Genomic DNA, 18,988 nt, shown 5'->3' with positions numbered 1-18,988 from the left:
TTAATTATTTGGATAAATCAGTATTATATAATATAAAAAAATAAAAGTCTTATTCATGCATATCACAAAAATTTAAGTTACAGTCAATACTTTACTTTTATAAATAACAACAAATATTTAATAAAATTAATAGTTATTTTTAAATTATTGTCAATAAAATTTATAATAAAAAATAATTATTTATACAAATTAATATTCTATAATATACAAAAACTAAGAGTCCATGAATATGTTAAAAAAATTAATTAAGAAATCACTAAGATTAAGTTAGTAGTAAGAATTGAACACTTTGTATAAACTATAAGTTTAAGTTTCATTATCATTTTACTATGGGTAATATATGTTTTTTTTTCTCTAATTATTAAAGTTTGGTTTCAGTCATTTTAATTCTTTTTAAATCTATTTTTAGTCTCTCTAATTTAGAATGGTATGTTTTTCATTTTAAGCGATATCTAAATCAATTTTTACCCTATATAAAATATTGTCTAAAATACTTTAAGAATAAAAAATAATACCTTTCAAATTTAGAGTAACAAAAAACGTAAATTTTTAATTTAGAGGGACTAAAATAGGAAAATTTATTTTAGAAAGACAAATTAAACTTTGCTAATTTTAAAGGGACGGAAAATATATTTTACTCTTTTATTGTTTAAACTCATTCTGGTTGGGAGTTTGAATAATTAATAATATTACATTTAATATATAAAATAATTGATAATATTATTGATGTTAATTATGTATTATATATATATATATATATATATTTCATAAATAAAATGATTAATATTTTTTTGTTTATATAGAAATATAATTAATTGCATAACAAAAAATATTAAAGATTACATTAATGTTTATCCTCAAGGCTATTTTACTTATATGGATATATGAATTACAGTGTATATTAAATATAATATATAATTAAGCTATATTAAAATTAAATATTACATGAAATAAATATTTAATAAATTGCATCAATTAACTTCAATCCTTATATATTTCATATTTGTAATCACAACCTCACTAAATTTTTTTGTCAATCCATATTATTAATCTTAAAAAGAACTACACATATCTTAAAATATTATTTGCAACGAATCATTAAATATAAACTAACAAAACCTTTTTTCTTCACATTTATTTACACATTCAAATAATACTTTTTTATGATTAATTACACCAATGCAACGTACTAACATTACATCCGATTATTAAGAAGTAAGTTTTTTTTTTTTTTTTTTTCTTTCGAAAGGATATCATGAAGTAAGTTGAACCTTCATGTATATGACTTTTCCTCAGTTATCTTTTGATTGATGTTTTAGAATATTTTTTTTTATCATTTTGATTGTGATTTTACAATATCAGCAAATAATTACATGTTTTTTCAATTCTATATTTAACACTTAATTAATGTGTGTGATTTGAAAAAATAATTCATAAAGATATAATAAGAAATTAGTTAAGAATTTTTATAAAATTAAAATATTATTTCTATTTCTTAATCTTTATGTCACAACATTTAGTGGCGAATAAAAGGAAAGATGGAGTATTTACTGAAATAAAATCATCAATTGAAAAATCCCTTAGATTTCGTTGAGCCTTAAGTTTATTCTTAAAAAAACTAGCAGAGATAAGTCTCTAAGCTGATTACGCCAGCCGGTTATTATAATTTATAACCATTCAGTCAAAGTTTCTTAGCAATGTGAAATATAAATGATGACTTTAATGACAATCCAATGCAATTCATATTTTCTTAAGAGTACTGATAGTACAAAATCTTATCTCACCTTGTGTGGTTATTTATGACGTATTGGAAATTTTCCATTAAAGTAATGATTATACACTAATATATATTTTTTACTAAACATTATTATGAAAATATATCAATAACATTAAATATTATATATTTTAATAAAGCCTTTTTATTTTTTGAATCTTTAATTAACAGTTAACAAAATCCTTTGGTTAATTTTTTTTTTAACAAAATCCTTTTTATTTTTGAATACTTAGTGATGGAAAAATTTACAGAACTTCTGGCTTGGCCTGCTTATGTTTTCTAGCTATCCATCATGGAATTTTTGTTTGAGAACCTCTACAGTCTGACCAATTGTCTTGTTAAAATTAACACGATATTCATAAGTTTAAAAAATGACAACCTGTTTTTCCTCACCCCCTCTTTCAAATTTGTCTCCTTTGTTAATTAAACTTGTATAGACCAAGTTACAACCAATCATTATGGTATGTTATTTTGCAACTTGACAAAGAATGTAATAACTTGGAATGATAAGTGTGAAATAAAAAATAGTGCCAATCAGATTGAGTTCCGTGAAAGAGACACAAATCAAAATTTAAATCTTTTTGTTGAGAAATGTTTTTAAATTTAATCGGACATAATTACTTTAGAAGGAGAATACCTAAGAATAAATATAATACCAGTATAAAGATATATAAATATGTATGTAGAGAAGTGTTATCTCTTAAGCATAACTAGGTGCCCACATTAACTATATATAAATAAAAATATGAACACTTATTTTACAAGTAAATCCTAAAAAAAACGAACATAAAATTGGTGCTCCGGAGGGAGGTTTTAGTTGCATTCACTGGGGCACTATATCTGACAGAGTCAAGAAATTGAGTGAGCAGTCTTGGCAATCTGGCTCATTAGCATTGAATCTGCCAAGAGAGAAAGGTGGTCGTTCTGGTTGGCCTAGCGTTGCTGATTCGTTCTTCAACATCAAAACAACTGAAGACATGGTTGGCCTATCATATGCATCTTCTTGAACACATAGCAATCCAATATGCATGTATCTCAAAAACTCATCTCCGGGGCATGAATCAACTGACATGGGATCAATTAGTTCCAACCCCTTTCCTTCATTCCATAGATGCCATGCCTGCAAAGTGATTTATGAATTAATACTCACACCACACATTTAGTAAGTTCAGAAGCTGACACATATTCACATACATATGATAGAAGGCTTGGAGTCTTGTTAGAGTGATAGAAACCCGCGTTACGTTTCCCTGTAATTATCTCCAGCAATAGTACACCAAACCCAAAAACATCAGACTTTATGGAATATAATCCCTCCATTGCATACTCTGGAGCCATATAACCACTGCAGATTGGTAAATAGAATAGAACTACGGTTAAGCAAGTGAATATATGTAAAGGGGAAACGTTAATGCTAGGAACAAAGTGCTTCTTACTATGTGCCAACTATTGTAGCAGTGTTAGCTTCACCTTCACTTCCTGCAAATATCCTTGCCATTCCAAAGTCTGAGATCTTTGGATTCATGTCATAGTCCAACAATACATTACTTGCTTTTAGGTCTCTATGAATTATTTTCAGTCGAGAATCTTCATGAAGATAAAGTATCCCCCTTGCTATTCCATTTATTATATCCAGGCGTTTAGTCCAATCTAGTCTTTCACGTTGTTTTGGATCTATCCATATTCCATATCAATAAAAATGTAAATATGCAGTACCCCACAAATAGTAAAATGAATGTTACAATCAAGTGAATCAGCCTATTCTATCATTGTTGAAATGTAAATGGTTGCTCCATCCTTGAAGGAGTGAAAGAATATACGTACCGAAGAGTACCACATCAAGACTGCCATTGGGTAAAAATTCATACACAAGAAGCTTCTCTTCTCCATCTACACAAAATCCAAGAAGCTTTACAAGATTTTTGTGTTGAAGTTGCATTATCAGAAGAACCTCGTTTATGAATTCCTCTGAGCCTTGTTCAGAGCAAGTTGAGAGCCTCTTGATTGCAACCTCTTGGCCATCTCTAAGTTTCCCCTAACATGAAAAAAAATAAAAATCTGTATGAACTTTCCTGTGATAAATATTCAAGAAAGAAGGGATGAACCTTGCATAAACTTGAATTCTATATACCTTGTAAACAGGGCCAAAGCCACCTTGTCCGAGCTTATTCAAATCAGAAAAATTATTGGTAGCCACGCGAAGAGATCCAAGACTGATTTGATGATTGTCTATTCCATTCTTACCTAAAGACAAGAACCAGACGAGTTAGGAGAAGAAAATAATTCACAAATATAAACACACCTTCTTAGAACAACTTACTCTGCCGTTTTCTTTTAATCCCGACAAGGTACAGTCCGAAAATGACAAATACTATCACCAAGCCTACCACGACTATAATTCCTGTAATCATCCATAGTTTGCTTGAATTATCTGCAGAATCAATCAATCCAATTCATCATTGAAAGATTGTGGTTTATAATATGTTTAAGACCATTGGTTAAAACTAGAGAGCGAGTTGAACTGCTTACTTTTGCTTTCTTTTTTGCCAGTTGTAGAATTCGTGGGTCCTGTTGCACCATGATAAAAGGCATAAAATTCATACCTCAAATAACAGCTACGGCTCAGAACTCTACCCCCAATGGAGGCATAGCAGCAACCTGGTATATCTCCAATGGCACTTTGCAGGCACCTACTACAATCACTGGCAATTAAATCTCTGGTGCACTGCACTAAGGCATATATTGTTTCATCTTCAAAGGGGACTTCTCCAGTAGCATACATGTTTGCCGAAACACCAAAAGATGCTACCTTAGTAAGATTACTTATTGTCTGATTCACAGCAGACTCAAATTTCTCTGGCTCTGAAAGATTCTGTTTATTATCTAAGCCAATGTTCCCTGTGACATTCAAACTACCAATGAAATTGCTGTTGGAATAACGTAATAGACAAAACTCCTCCCATACAACTGCTTCTGTGGCTAGAGGACAGAGTTTGACAATGTCCTCTGTTGCTGTCGTGATGCATGTCTTGCAAGATTCATTTGTAATATAGTCGAGGCACATGTAGAGGCCATAAACTCTATCTGGGCCAATCCCATTAGAAGTATTATAGAATTTGGAGATTGAAGCATTGGAGGATAAAGAGGAAAGGAGGTTCGTTAGATTGTTTTCAAAGGAACTGTCTTTTGCATAACTGATGCTTGTGGAACAAATATTATACGGTGGATCGGCAAATACAACGTCTGAAAATAAAGCAAAAGTGCAAAGAAGGAGCAATTGAATGGGTTTTGAAATCATTAGAGAATGAATCATTTCCCCTCCCCCCCCCTTCTGATTTGGAAGTTGACAGTCCTATTTCAATACTTCTTCTTTCAGTATTAACGGCTCAGTAAAAGAGGTTACAATTTCCCAGAAGCTGCTAAGATGCTGATTAATTCAAACTCATCAGAGCCAAATAACTAACGGCAAGGGCACATGGTTGGACTTCAACCAAATTATAATTTATAATTCCAGGAAAACACTTCTGCTTGTGCCTACTGTATAAATTGTTATGTTTGAATATTATACCACGTAAGCAAGGAAATTAAGGTACTCTGGGTTTGAAATGTTAAGTAAACAGTATCTAGAGTTTAGAATTGACAAAATGAAAAAACTGAATAATTTTTTTTCTTGACCCGGAAAATAAGGTTCAACCAATGTGTCAGATAATGACGGTTTTACAAAACAAATAACATTTAATGCCAAGCATAACAGATAAGTAAGAGATGTCACTGACGATGAGAGGAGGAAAAACAAATAATTTGCAATCGGTTTCAGAACATAGTTCACCGGGAAAGACTATCATTGGCTGCTATAATGTTCTAATTTATTTCCTATGTTCCTTCCGTGCTAGTAGTATTATTAAAAAATTACCAGAAAAACCACATATTTTTATAACATAGCTTCCTTTATATAGTTTAATAATTTGTAAGGTTAGGTCAATCTATTTTTCAGCTTATTTTATCCTTAAGAAGTTGAGTTACACACTTTTCATAAAAAGTTATAAATATAAGTAACTTATTTTTGTAAAATAAAAATTAAAAAAAAAGAATTTTAATATTATTAAAGGAAGATTCTTTTTTTTTTATAAAAAAAATAGAGAGCTTATTCACTTATCTCTCTCTTCCAATCCCAATTCATTAAAAAATATAATTTATTTTATAAAAAATATCCGTTAACTTCCCAACGCATCTTAAAATTAATTATTTTATAACTTTCATAACATAAAATAAAAAAAAGTTACTGAAACAAATAAATAATATAACTATTTTTTGTATTTTAAAATATACTTTTATTCTTTAAATTTAATTTGGATTTCAATTTTTTTAAATTTTTTATTTTGTGGCTAAGTTTTTGCATTCTTAATTAATGATGTATTTATTAAATATTTGTTCAATTATTTATTAAATACTTTCTCATATAATTTGATATGATTGAATTATATTTAAATAGATTATTTTTATCTTCTAAAAATATTATTGAACAGTAATATTAATTTTTTAAAACCTTTTATATTTTTTAATTAATACTATAGTTTATTTAATTATTGTTATTACACATATAATATTATAAGTTTTAAATGCATATATTTTAATACTTTAATATGTGTTTTGTTATTATCAAAATAAATTTATTTTTCCATTGAGTGGGGGAATTAGTTTCAAATAAGTTTAATATAGTAATTACTAATTAGAGAGGGATGTTGTTTTTATAGTATTTTGAGTGAATGTGGAGAGGGGTCTTGAAAAAAGTGGGCGAACACCAAAAATGTATGGGCCAAGACAAGACAATGGCAGTGGCCCATTGGATCTGCCGTATATATAGACCAAAGTTGGTCGGAGCCCCGATCTAGGCAGTGACTACTTTTGGTCTTGTGTACAACTAGAACCAAGTGCCGATGACTATGACTATGGCTGTAACTGTAAGGAGGGTACTTGCCTTTGCTTCTTCCTCTTCAGCCCCTTTTTTCAATCTCAATCAAAATGCAAACTTGCGCTATATTCTCCCTTCTCCTCGTCATCTCTCCGCATTTTCAGGTGAATCGTCATTCCCCTTAATTCTAGATACTTGCATCTTTTAAGATAGTTGATTCCATTTTGCGGTTGACTTGCGTTTCAAGCTTAGAGGATGGTTCTGTTGCTGATAAATTTCACAAGTGGCATAATGGAGGTGGCACTCTCCACGAGTCAGCTTCCATTGACTCCACAGCACTCGTAGAGGTTGGCGCTGTAGTTCATTCAGAGTCTATTGTTGGTCCAAATGTTCGTATAGGTTCTGGAACTATTGTTGGCCCTTCTGTTACAATTGCTCATTCAACAAACATAGGGTACACTCCCTAACAAAGTTATGCAACTTTCTCCCACCAATATCATTGTTTCATAATGGTGTCATTTTGGCTTGGTTACTCCTCTTAAATATTGCTTTTATACTTGAATGCTTTGTTAGCTATTACATGGTAGGCTTGCACTCTACACTGGAAGCACGTGTTATATGTTACTATTATAGAAGGTAGAAGAAGCTGACTTTGAAAAATACCAATATGATGCATTGATGCTGAGGTAGGTAAGAGGTATAAGCTGAGGCGTGCAACATGGTAATTTGGAATTAATGGGTTTAGGTTATATATTTATAACTCAAATTGGAAGGATCTTCTGTCCCTTTACAGAGGTTCATGTGCATGCTTATGTCCAAACACTTATTTGAGTTATGTCTGATGCAAAATAATTTGTACTGTACTACTGATGTGGTTTTGATACTACTATACTTTTCCAGGTATAATGTTGCACTTAGTAATTGCTGTATAGGTGATTCATGTGTAATCCACAATGGAGTCTGCATTGGTCAAGATGGTAAAGTTGGATTTTTAACCTTGCTTGTTTTATAGTCTAGCACAGACCTTACAAATTATTATATTGCCTGAAACAATTATAATATCTGTCAGTCAGAGACGTTTAACGTTTTGCACAAGATGATGCTTATTATTGAATAGCTGATGTTAAATTATTTAACACTGGACATGTTCTTTGAAAGAACAGTTTTTGTCTAATAATATTGATGTATATGACATGCAGGATTTGGATTTTACGTGGATGGTGACGGTAATATGATAAAGAAGCCTCAGGTTGGTTGTGTGTCTTATTGTGAATGGTTTTTAAACTCTGTAATGTTGACAGGTGCTTTTCATAGACTAGATTTTTCCTTTTTTAGCACCCACCTTCCTTAGGTTGTACTAGACATAATAAGAATGCTTTTGTTGCTTAAATCTGTCAGATGTTAAATGTAATAATAGGGAACAATGTGGAAATTGGTGCTAACACCTGCATTGACAGAGGCAGGTTAGTGGTTTTATCATTTTTTTAAAGCTGAATCTTGTTTTAAAATTAATTTTTTTTATAGTTTTGTTTTTCACTTGCTTTATTTCTAATTTACTCACTCTTTGTTTATTCAGCTGGCGAGATACAGTTATTGGGGACAATTCAAAAATAGATAATTTAGTTCAGGTTAACATTTAACTTTTTCACAATTATTAATTAAAAGAAAAATATTTGTTCGTTTGTTCTGATTGGTTCTGCAGATTGGCCATAATGTAGTAATTGGGAAGAATTGTTTGCTTTGTGGACAAGTTGGGATTGCAGGTTCAGCAACGTATGTTATCATCATTCATTTTTCTCCTGCATAGTGAATTTTGGTTTTCACATTTCTGGTTCAATTCATTTGTATTTGAACTAAATTTCTAGACGAGGCTTTTGAATTTCTACTGAGTTACATCTTTGGTACTCTGGTGTGTTCAGCATAGGAGATTATGTGACTATGGGAGGAAGGGTAGCAATACGAGATCATGTATCCATCATATCAAAGGTATGTATTTGTTTCCTGATCTTACAAGTTAACCTCTCATAGCCTTAGTGCATTGAAGATGGCTTGGGATTACTGATCAGTGATTAGTGAATGAATAAGTTGACTCAAGTGGTTTTTCTGAGACCAATACTATTCTCAATCAACTAGATATGTTTTGGAAAGTGGTACAGAGTAAAAAGTCTTGAAAGACAATGGGAATACACCAATTGAAGTTGGTTAATCTGATGTTTTATATCCCGTCATATATGCCTGTTCTCTAATCTGAGTAGTCTGCGAGGGGCATAAGTTGGAACTTCATGCTGTCAGTACAACCTGAAATTCTTTGCTTTCTGGACTAAATATTGATCAATCAACACTATTTGACTACTATATATTTGGTTTCTGCTGTAATGTTTTTATTTTTGAGAAATTAGGAATTTGGGGTTTAGGAGAAAATATCTGATTACGCAGTTTTTGCAGGTTCGGCTTGCTGCAGCAAGTTGTGTAACCAAGGACATCAAAGAACCTGGGGACTATGGTGGCTTTCCAGCTGTAATGATTTAGCATGCTTTATTTAAGTTGACAATATGACATGCATATTTCCTATTGGGTGTATTTATAAATTACCTCATTTGCTGCTTTGCAGATTTCAATTCACCAATGGCGGAGACAAGTTGCCAGTAGATGCCAGGCTCTGGTAAGAAGGGATCCTTGAAGTCAGCAAAATATATTTTGATATGTAGTTAGTAGAGTCTGAATACTCGTCTCACGAAGAACTCTTGGTGCAGTAATTTCTGATAGATTGTTGTCGGTAGAGAACTGTAAGCGGTTAACACCGAAAACTTAAATACTGAAATCAATAGGTAGTGAGCACAAGTACTGAATTCTTTGTTTCATTAAACACACCTTTACATGAATACATATTACAAGAGATTTAAAAAGGCACAAGCACTGAATTCTTTGTTTCATTAAACACACCTACACATACTATGTTCTAGAGTAAATCTTCTACTATATGGAAGAAATTTTCTTAAACCACATCAATTCCAAGCCAAATGGTCTCCCTTATCCCCCTATGTTTTAGTTCCACATTCATAGGAACCATCAGATACTAAACCTGTTCTTGTTTCTGCTTACACCAGGGGTAGAAGCAAGGATATGTCCCATGTACAGTGGAACCAAGAATCTTTCAAGGTGTTGTAGGGAAAGTAAAGGACGGGGAGGGGAAAAAACCAATGAAGGAGATTAGGTCAGTGCCTTATTTTGGACCTTCCTAGTTTGTTGGAATTACGGCTACGTGGGTACTTTTTCTTCTTACGTGAGAGCTTCCCCATCAGAATCAATTGGTAGAATACCTTTGAGGTGTAACCCATGGAACTTGCTCTTAATTCCCCATGTCTTGTATTGATATCTTGTGATCAAAGCAACTTTTAACTCTGGTTGCATTTGAGATGGCATTTAAGAGAGGTTTGAATGGTCGAGGTTTGGCATTAACTGTATCGGATACATCCCGGGTGTTGCCAGTTCCTTGGTGGAATGAGCCTATAGTTGTCTCCCCCACATCATCCTCTTGCTCCCCATATAAGAAACTTAATATTGTGTCGTCATAGTAAATGCTCGAGTCCTTGTTTGGGTTTTCAATATCAAGGTTGTAAAAGATGGTGTTGTTTTCATTTGAGTTCGAGGGCTGTCCTATGGAGATGAACACAATGGAGTAGGAGGGGCTCTTGGGTCGTAAGGCCAGCCATAGGCACAGAACAATAAGGCTTAAGAGGCCTATAACTTGCAGGAGCCATATGCAGAGACTCTTGACAAAAATGTTTGATATTTGAGAGAGCGCATTAATTTCATTATAAAGTGGTGAATGGTGCAGCAAGTTATTGTAGTTAGGCGCATAGTACGCGGGAGAGATTGCAGGCATCGTTGCTCGAACTTTCATATATCGTTGCTAACCACAGCAGTGGAAGGGACGAATGAAAATATAGTAATAGGTAGCCTTAATCTAATTAATTGGTCCAAACCAAAAAGAGAGAGGAATAGCTTAGTGTTGATTATAGTTTTTACCTTTTATTATTTATTATCAGTATCTGGACTTTTAACATAAAGGAAACAAAGGCCAGGCCTCTTCAATATAACCCTACGGGCTGGACTTTCCTTTTGGGCCTTCGTGAGCCCATGTTTTGTTGATCATGTGAGAGAACAGTACGTGCGTATGTGGGGTAGTATGTTTTATAATATCAGTATGCTTTTCGTGTGAAATACATATGCACGAATTCTTGCATTCATACGACACAGCAGCGTATTAATTTTCTCTCTTTTTTTTTTTTTAAACTATACGTTATAGTAAATAAGTTGAGTTAGGAATTTTAGTTAATTCACATGCATATTATTTATAACAACTAACTTTTATATTTCTGGGATAACTTTGGTTGCGATTATTAGAATAATTACTACTAATCGATGGTTGATTAAATCAAATTGCAATGAATGGAACCTGGCTTGATTTCCATCGCACTAGTCATTAGTCAAGACGACAGAAAGGAAATATTCACGGAGAAGTATTATTATCGAATTAAAAATGCAGTAAAAAAGAAATGCATTAATGACTTGCATCTTTTGTCACATTCCGTAATAAGTATTAGACAATGAAGTTTTATGGTACACACGACTTTGTATACATATGTACAAAATATAATATAAAATACAAAAAATGTTTAAAAGATAAATCATATAAATTGTCAATTTTCTTAAAGTTATGGTTAAAAATAAATATGCTTAAAGTAGTCTACACATATTTAATTATCATTCTTGATAATAAATGTAATTATAATTCTGTCCTTTGGTGTCTTTGGTTCAGACGAAAAGAGAAGGCAATAGACCTCTCCTTGTAGGCAGCCATGAAGTCATGATGGGTCTCTCCCAAGTGCCGAGGTTCCTATGGGTGATTGAGATGAGTTTTAAAAACGTAACCTTTGAGTTTAGCTGTAAGCACATTTGTGACTTACTTCATTCTTCCTCTAGTTCCAACTCAAAGATTGCTTTCATCTTAGCTGCTTGCAACAATAACCTTTGTCGCATTAGTAACTCCCGAGTGAGTTTTATTCGTAAACAAATCAACCAAGTTACTCATATTCTTGCTCGAACGTCTAGGTTGTATTCTAGTCAACAACTTTTTATTGTTTTTCCTCATTGTATTGATATCCTACTTATTAATGAAATAAGATAAGCCCTATAAAAAAAATGTACCACAAAATAAGGAACTCAATCAGTTGTTTTATTAATCTTTTTTTAGGAAGTTGTTTTATCAATCTCGTTTGACCTTCAATACTATTTTGTTGATCTTTTAATCATGTTAAAATGTTTTTCGTGTCATATATATATATATATATATAAAGTACATATTACTCTTTGTCTTAGATATTTTAATCTCGTTGAAAATTGGATGTGCTATAAATAATTTGCTTGAGCAAATCATTTATTCACTTGAGTGGATATTGTCATGATACTCTTATCTCCTTTAGAATATTTTCGCTTTCTTAACTTACAATCATTTTCCATTACCAACTTATTTTATACGTGTGAAATAAAATATTTTAATGAACTTATAGGAATCCTTAATAAAATTCACACGTTAGATAATTTATTTCACTCAAAGATATAACGTTGATAACTTTCATTTCATATGTTTATTTGAGTTATATGCGATCTTAAAAAGTAAGCTAATTAAAATATGTTATAAATCATTTTACCTTGTAAGAACAACAACGATAATACACATTGTGAACAAAAATAATAAGAAGCAAAATATATAAAGTGAAAAACTGAAAATATATTTTGTAAAAAAAATTCTACATAATATTTTAATTGCATAATGGAAAAATGTCCATAAATATTCTTTTGTAAATGGAATTTCGATCATTTTTCTTAAAGAAATTGTTGATAATAATAAATAATCTTATATCACAATTTAAACAATTCGTTATAAATTTAAAATTTAATTTATATATTTAATAATATTTATTTATTGAATTTTTTTAATTATAATATAACTTATACTGTTTTACATTTGAAAGCATTTGTTTACTATGAATCTTAATTATAAAAAAACATTATCCTGTAAAATACACAAACCTTGTATTAATAATAGCAAATAGGTTTCTAGTATAAAAGTTGTTGAATAAATAATACATGCTTTACTTTTACATTATAATTTTATTGATTTTTATCATAATTATCTTAAAAATTATATTAAAAATATTTTCTTACTAGTTCGTAATATAATTGTTTTTACACCAACAAATGCATTTCTATCAAACTCCAATATTATACATTGTCTATTAGTAGAAAAATATTACCAATTTAATTTTTAAAATAATTATTATAAAAAGTAATAAATTTATGATACATAATAATTTATTAGAATAGAAAACCTTTATACCAATGTGGATATATTATTTATTCCTAACAAATGACAAAACTTCAATAATACAAAATTCATTACATGACACTCCAAAAACAGAGCATAAAGAAGGCCTCGAAACATACTAACCCAATATCATGGCTCTCTCTTTATAGCTCTTAGTCTCTCTCTCTCTCTCTTTCTCACCACCGATTTCTTCGTCGCTTTGTTTCTTTCTCCATCCCAAGAAAAACAACCCTTCCAAGCAGAAGACAAAAACACAGACCAGTTACAAGTCACTTTGTTATCTCTACCCATTTATATTATCTTAAATTCCTCCACAAAGAAACAACTCTTGCCACTGCTTTTATCTATCTTCTCCATCGGCAACACCTTGCGGAAGATAAAAAGGATCGATTCTTCAATCAAGACCAGAAAAAAAAAGAGCACGTACGTCACGTTAGACTCTGTAAGTGGGTTTTCTTTTTATTTTTCTTATGGGGTGTTTGGTTTTCCTAACCAATCCAATCGATAGGAAGGTTAAGAAGAAAAGACGAAAAGAAAACTCAGGCTTGTGGTTCACGGGGCTATGTTCTAATTGGTGTTTCTTTATTTATTCGTGTTATTTTATATACATATTTATAGTTTTGACTAATCAGGTATATCCTGTGCTGTGTCCCATTCGGTACGCAAGCCTCAAAATATACATACTCCTTCATTTTTTCTTCTTCTCTTTATGGCGGAAATCCCCAAGTTGGTAAGAATTCATTTTCCTAGCTAGTTCTTTCTTTAATCTTATTCATCGTAAAAGTTCCATTTTTTGAGCCACGGATGTGTTGTGTTTTTCAGGATTTGTCATCTTCTTGTTTTGACAATGGAGAGCCTTTGGATTCGGAACAGAAGAGCCAGAAAATTTTTGTTTCGGATCACATAAACGCATTTCAATACGCAGACGAGAAAGCCGATAGCTTTGTGATTGACATGGATGCCTTCTCTTCCGGCCACAACAAAGATGCCACCAATGCTAATTCGAGAATTACGGTAACTCTCTCTCTCTCTCTTTTCTGAATTATACTTGGTTGTTATTAGTACTAGTATTATTTATTTTTTATTCAAGTTTAACTTACAAACAAAACAGGGGGTGTTCTGTTTCTTGTTGGAATTTATAATAATACCTAATTCGAAGCCATGAAGGTTACTAGTGCATTTTTTTGAATGCTAGCCTTCGTATTAATAAATGGTGGCATTATTACCAATTGAAGTGAGAGGGAAAATAATAACAACACGCTATCAATACCCATTAAACTTTTGCGGCCAGGCCATTGGATGGAATGTCTCTCTCAAGCATTATTTAGCCTTTGGCTATAATTTTCAACTGACTAATGACCAATGACTAATGATATGTTTAAATTAGGATAGGCTATTTAATTTAACCATTTTAACTTTATTGTGCCCTATGCTTTGTATGCATCACGATTTTAAGAAGGGAAGGGGGTACAATAATGTTTTTTTAAAAATTGTCAACTTTGGAGAAGGAGAAGTGGAACTGGATCCCTGCAGTTGGAAACTGCACCTTGTGCAGTTATTATCTCAGGTTTTGTACTAATTTTTTTAGTTGTTTTCTTTATTTTCTAAGGGTCTTGCTAATATCTACTTGGTTAATAAAAAAATTCACTTTTAAATATCCAACCAGTATCCTAGGATACTAGTTTTTATTTACTTTTTTTTTTAATACAAAATAGATGATTTCTAAGAATCCAAAAGTTAAAATATTTATTTAAAAAAAGAAAAAATTATTATATATTTTTATGTAATAAATACAATTTTTTAACAGAACACTTGATTTTTTAAACTAAATTCCTTAGTTTTTTTTTTCTTTTTAACAAAATCTGTATTAAAGACAAAATCTTATAAATATTAAATAAGAATTGCAAAGCACTTTGTTCTCTCTCATTCTGTCCCATATCAAAGGAGGGGAAAATATGTGAGTCCCACTTACTTTCTTTTTCATACATAATATGCACATGGAACGAACTATATCCGAACGATGTCTTCTTCGATGGTTCTTTTGGCTTTAAAGGATTGTTTAATTGATTTTAATATATTGTTATTTCAACCCACAAAAAAAGTTGCAGAGGAGTCTTTCCAGGAAGGGATCTCAGCGTCTGGGTGACTGGAAGCTGAATAACAATGCTACACTTTATGATAAGGATACCGTTCCCGCCATATGCTCTCCAAAAGGTACCATTTCCCTTGCAAAAACACAATGTCATTCATCCTATTATTTTATTCCAATATAAATATAGTAAAATCATAATTTATTTTTGTCCTTTTTATTAATCTTATAAACGTAGACTGAACGATTCCACTACTCTGGATTTGTTTTTATTTCCTTTTGCTAATATAATGTATATATCTTTGGTCGAGGAGAATTTTAATATAATTATCTACACGTTTGTTTGTTTCCATTATCTGGCCCTTATGAACGTGGTTCATTAGTATGAAATATGAATTTATTATATGTACGTAGCACAATGGTGACGTATTGAAATGCCTCCTCCATACCCTTAGTTTATGTACATAAAATATTTCATTACCAACCTGTACCTGTGTCAGGACAAGATGGATGTCCCCTTATTGTTAGGTCTCACCTTGCTGGACTATGATGCGTGTTATTATTATAATTGTCATTATCTTTATCACAGGTCCACTATAAGTAGGTTTTGGATTCACGGTCAAAAACAAATTAATGTGACCACATTGTGATATAAGTAAAACTGTAAATTAAGGTTTATGAGGATGATGTAAGTAATTGTTTGGTCTGGTCACTGGTGGTTGAAGATTAGTTAGGATGATTTGATTTTTATCTTTTTTCAGAATGCCTATTTGAAGGGGCCATATCACTCCATGAACCTGTCAATGTAATGGGACCATTTTAGCTGTCTGAAATAGTGCCCTGGGTCAACCCTAGTAGAATATAAGGGAAATTGGTTAGGGGTATCAGTTTGGTGCTAGTACATTGCAATGGTATGTTTGTAGTTTTTGGGTACCCCATATTTGGGGGGCCACAAGAATTGGCATTTTCAGACGTTTGAACAACCTAGCGATCGAGAATCCTTATACCAATTATGGTTGTGGATATATATCATTAATTATTAATCTGTTTGTATAGGTACACTTGTTGGGCCTTTCACGCCCGAAAAGCCAGCGGGGATGGCAGTAGGGCCCATGGGTCATTCCATGAACCCACACGTCCATAATCTAACAGCCGACAACATCCCCACAGAGAGCAAATGTAGTATAACTCGGAGAAATAGTTTTAGACGACCTTCTTCATGGGCCATTGATCCTAAAAGGGTTCTCCTTTTCTTTGCCACCTTGTAAGATTTCAACACATTAATTTTCCATTTGCCCTGAATCGCTGGAGTTGATGTTATGATCAAACATGCAGGTCAAGCATGGGAACAATGTTGCTGATATACTTCACTCTGACAATCAGTAAGCAAAGTGCAGAAGAATATGGAGGGTGATTGGAAGCATTGACTGAAGGTTTTGGATTATGATAACAAAAAAAGAAAAGAAAAAGGACATGCATTAATTCTGGAGCAAAACTTACAAGTTAATTAGAAGAAGACAACCCTGCAGCAGGAGTAGCAAAGCAAAAGCTAACCAAATTTCCGCCAGCCTGATGTCAAAATCAGTTAAAATCATCTCTTTGGCAACTGCAAGAGGTAAATACAAAGACACAATGTAGTACTATGACAGAGATCAGGAAGAAATCTTCCATTATGTTTTTTTTTTTTTTCATGTAAATGGAAGAAAAACAAACGATCACATGGAGGACATTGCCCTTTAGTTTATATGTTGCGTGATCGCAGGGTTTAGTGGAGGATGGATCATAAATCACCTTTTGCTATTTCTGATCGTTGATCCTTATCTTTTTGTTGTGCTTTGCTCGTACATGCAATCTAAAAGTAAGTGAACTTTTAGTGTTATGAGCATATGTGAGTTTAATCTCAGGAGAGCTGAGGGAAAGAAAGCCAATACCATACCACGAGAGGTTCCTAGAAGCTATAGCAGTGTTTGCCTATCGACGCATTCTTGCTTAAAGGATTTTTTTCCCCTCTGAAAAATATTGCAGTCCAAGATAGAGTGCGTGCTTTTTTCCAGGGACAAAGAATGTTTATTTATTTCGGAAGAGACTAGGTATGAATTATGCACTTTGGTCGAAATAACTGCAATTGTGGTCGTTACATACGTACGTTTTCCCTAGCAAACATATGTATGCATGCCAATGCCACTGGCAGGATTTAGCTTCACATGTATCATCAACCACCGTAACAGATCAAGTTTCACCCTGAGGTGTTGAGCAAACAAATTATTCTTAGTTAAAAAGGTAAACCTATATCCACAATTCCATTAGGCGGCGAAGCAATTCAATATGCAGTTAATATTGTTGAGGATGAACCTTTAGGGAATCTAAGATCTTTGATATAACCAAATGGGACATGTATATATATACTAATAAAATTAATGGATATAATAAGTATATATCGAAAAAATGATAAATTTAATTAGGGGATCAATAAATTTTCTATACCAGAGAAGAAGAATATAGTACACCTTCCCTTAAAAGAAAAAGTATTATCAGTGTGACAATATGATAATTTTCACAATAATAATATATGATTACTTTGATAATATATACATTCATCTAACACATCTTATCTCTCTCTTCCTACTATATCATCTCATTTATCACACTATCACTCTTCTCTCATGGTGAATATTAGTTTTTGTGTCTACAAAACATTATTCTCTTGACTAATAATAAAGAGAGGAGTCAAAAGCAACCACCAATTTATTTTTGCTTGGAAGAAAAAAAATAGTATTTGTTATTGTTGATTTTAAGTAATAATTAGATGAAAAAAGTATTTATTACATTTGGCTAATAGTTATTTCCTTTCACAACAATAGCTCATATAGTTTTTGGTATGGACCACATGATACTTGAGTTGGATACGACCATTGTGAACAGTAAAATCTGTTCTCTCTTAGAGTATTAATGTATTAATGTAATTGTATACCTATGATTCAAATTCAAAATTATTTATTAAATTAAAATAATTTTTTAACAGTTCATCCACGTGCTATGGATAATACAATAATTTTCTTTTCTAGTTGCTTAAAATCAATACTAAACACTAATGATAGATGACAAAAAATTTCAAAATTTAAATGAAGAGATAATTTTGAATTTTTATTTTTATGGTCTCTTTTTCTTACTTTTTCATTTTCTGTTTTACTAAATAATAAAATATAATTAAAAAATTTCCCTATTATTCTTTGTGAATCAAAATATAAGGCTAATGATTGTAACTTGGAAGTAGGATTACTACTGCAAAACACCTACTTGTTAGTTGGGCTGAGTGTTATCTGGACTTGTATGATAGTACTGTTGAACCTTCGGCGTGGTAGAATAACGACCATTCTGCGCACTCCCAACAAAGAACAATGACCATGCATTCTGATAGATTCAAAGTTTTGACAAAAAAGAAAGAACGAAAGAAAGATTCAAAGTGCTTGATCATCTTTGTTTTGAAATTGATTAACATTTCACCGTCCGATGTAGATTGATATGACAACTAAAATACGCATACCTGTCCACAAGGAGTGGTAGAAAATAGAGAACAATGGTGTTTTCAACGTTGTAGTTCAACATAGTGGAGCCTGCACTTATGTTGTGGTCAAACATCATTAATCGATATTTTAGTTAAGCACCAAGAGACCTGCGAGACGTTAAGCACAAAAAGGCCCATTAGGTTCACCACCAAGAGACCTGCGAGGGCAAATTAGTTAGGCCTTGGACGTTTGAAAATCAAGTTATTGGGCTCACCTATTAACTTTTGGGCCTACTTAAAAGATACTATCGTCGAAT

At 31.9% G+C, this 18,988-nt stretch overlaps 4 protein-coding genes across 8 annotated transcripts; 2 read left to right on the top strand and 2 right to left on the bottom strand.

Moving 5' to 3' along the window:
- Positions 1–2,403: 2,403 nt before the first annotated feature.
- Positions 2,404–5,255, bottom strand: LOC114367983 (cysteine-rich receptor-like protein kinase 10). The gene is made up of 7 exons (XM_028325293.1): positions 4,304–5,255; positions 4,095–4,205; positions 3,906–4,018; positions 3,599–3,809; positions 3,211–3,448; positions 2,969–3,119; positions 2,404–2,894 (listed from the first exon to the last, which is right to left on the bottom strand). The coding sequence occupies exons 1-7, from the start codon at positions 5,085–5,087 to the stop codon at positions 2,598–2,600; spliced, it is 1,905 nt and encodes a 634-aa protein (XP_028181094.1). The 5' UTR covers positions 5,088–5,255; the 3' UTR covers positions 2,404–2,597.
- Positions 5,256–6,716: 1,461 nt separating this feature from the next.
- LOC114367991 (probable UDP-3-O-acylglucosamine N-acyltransferase 2, mitochondrial) lies at positions 6,717–10,912 on the top strand. 2 transcript variants are annotated; one of them, XM_028325309.1, is made up of 11 exons: positions 6,717–6,850; positions 6,939–7,140; positions 7,587–7,663; positions 7,886–7,935; positions 8,085–8,149; positions 8,263–8,314; positions 8,389–8,459; positions 8,606–8,672; positions 9,132–9,203; positions 9,298–9,348; positions 9,794–10,912. In XM_028325309.1, the coding sequence occupies exons 1-11, from the start codon at positions 6,718–6,720 to the stop codon at positions 9,797–9,799; spliced, it is 846 nt and encodes a 281-aa protein (XP_028181110.1). In that variant the 5' UTR covers position 6,717; the 3' UTR covers positions 9,800–10,912. The 2 variants fall into 2 exon arrangements, with proteins under 2 accessions (XP_028181110.1, XP_028181101.1); XM_028325300.1 differs by lacking the exon at positions 9,794–10,912 and having other exon boundaries at positions 9,298–9,607.
- On the bottom strand, positions 10,006–10,778 carry LOC114368003 (NDR1/HIN1-like protein 2). Its single transcript, XM_028325317.1, has one exon. The coding sequence runs from the start codon at positions 10,588–10,590 to the stop codon at positions 10,036–10,038; it is 555 nt and encodes a 184-aa protein (XP_028181118.1). The 5' UTR covers positions 10,591–10,778; the 3' UTR covers positions 10,006–10,035.
- Positions 10,913–13,160: 2,248 nt separating the features above from the next.
- LOC114367963 lies at positions 13,161–17,039 on the top strand. Of its 4 annotated transcripts, none has more exons than XM_028325282.1 (6): positions 13,161–13,519; positions 13,710–13,807; positions 13,900–14,091; positions 15,180–15,291; positions 16,223–16,407; positions 16,502–17,039. In XM_028325282.1, the coding sequence occupies exons 2-6, from the start codon at positions 13,787–13,789 to the stop codon at positions 16,550–16,552; spliced, it is 561 nt and encodes a 186-aa protein (XP_028181083.1). In that variant the 5' UTR covers positions 13,161–13,519; positions 13,710–13,786; the 3' UTR covers positions 16,553–17,039. The 4 variants fall into 4 exon arrangements, with proteins under 4 accessions (XP_028181083.1, XP_028181065.1, XP_028181074.1 ...); XM_028325264.1 differs by having other exon boundaries at positions 13,166–13,519; positions 13,745–13,807; positions 16,223–16,430; XM_028325273.1 differs by having other exon boundaries at positions 13,167–13,519; positions 15,186–15,291; positions 16,223–16,430.
- Positions 17,040–18,988: the final 1,949 nt, after the last annotated feature.

The sequence above is a fragment of the Glycine soja genome, chromosome 1, assembly GCF_004193775.1.
Source record: "Glycine soja cultivar W05 chromosome 1, ASM419377v2, whole genome shotgun sequence".
Classification (NCBI taxonomy): domain Eukaryota; kingdom Viridiplantae; phylum Streptophyta; class Magnoliopsida; order Fabales; family Fabaceae; genus Glycine; species Glycine soja.
This window is presented reverse-complemented; position numbering and strand designations above follow the sequence as displayed.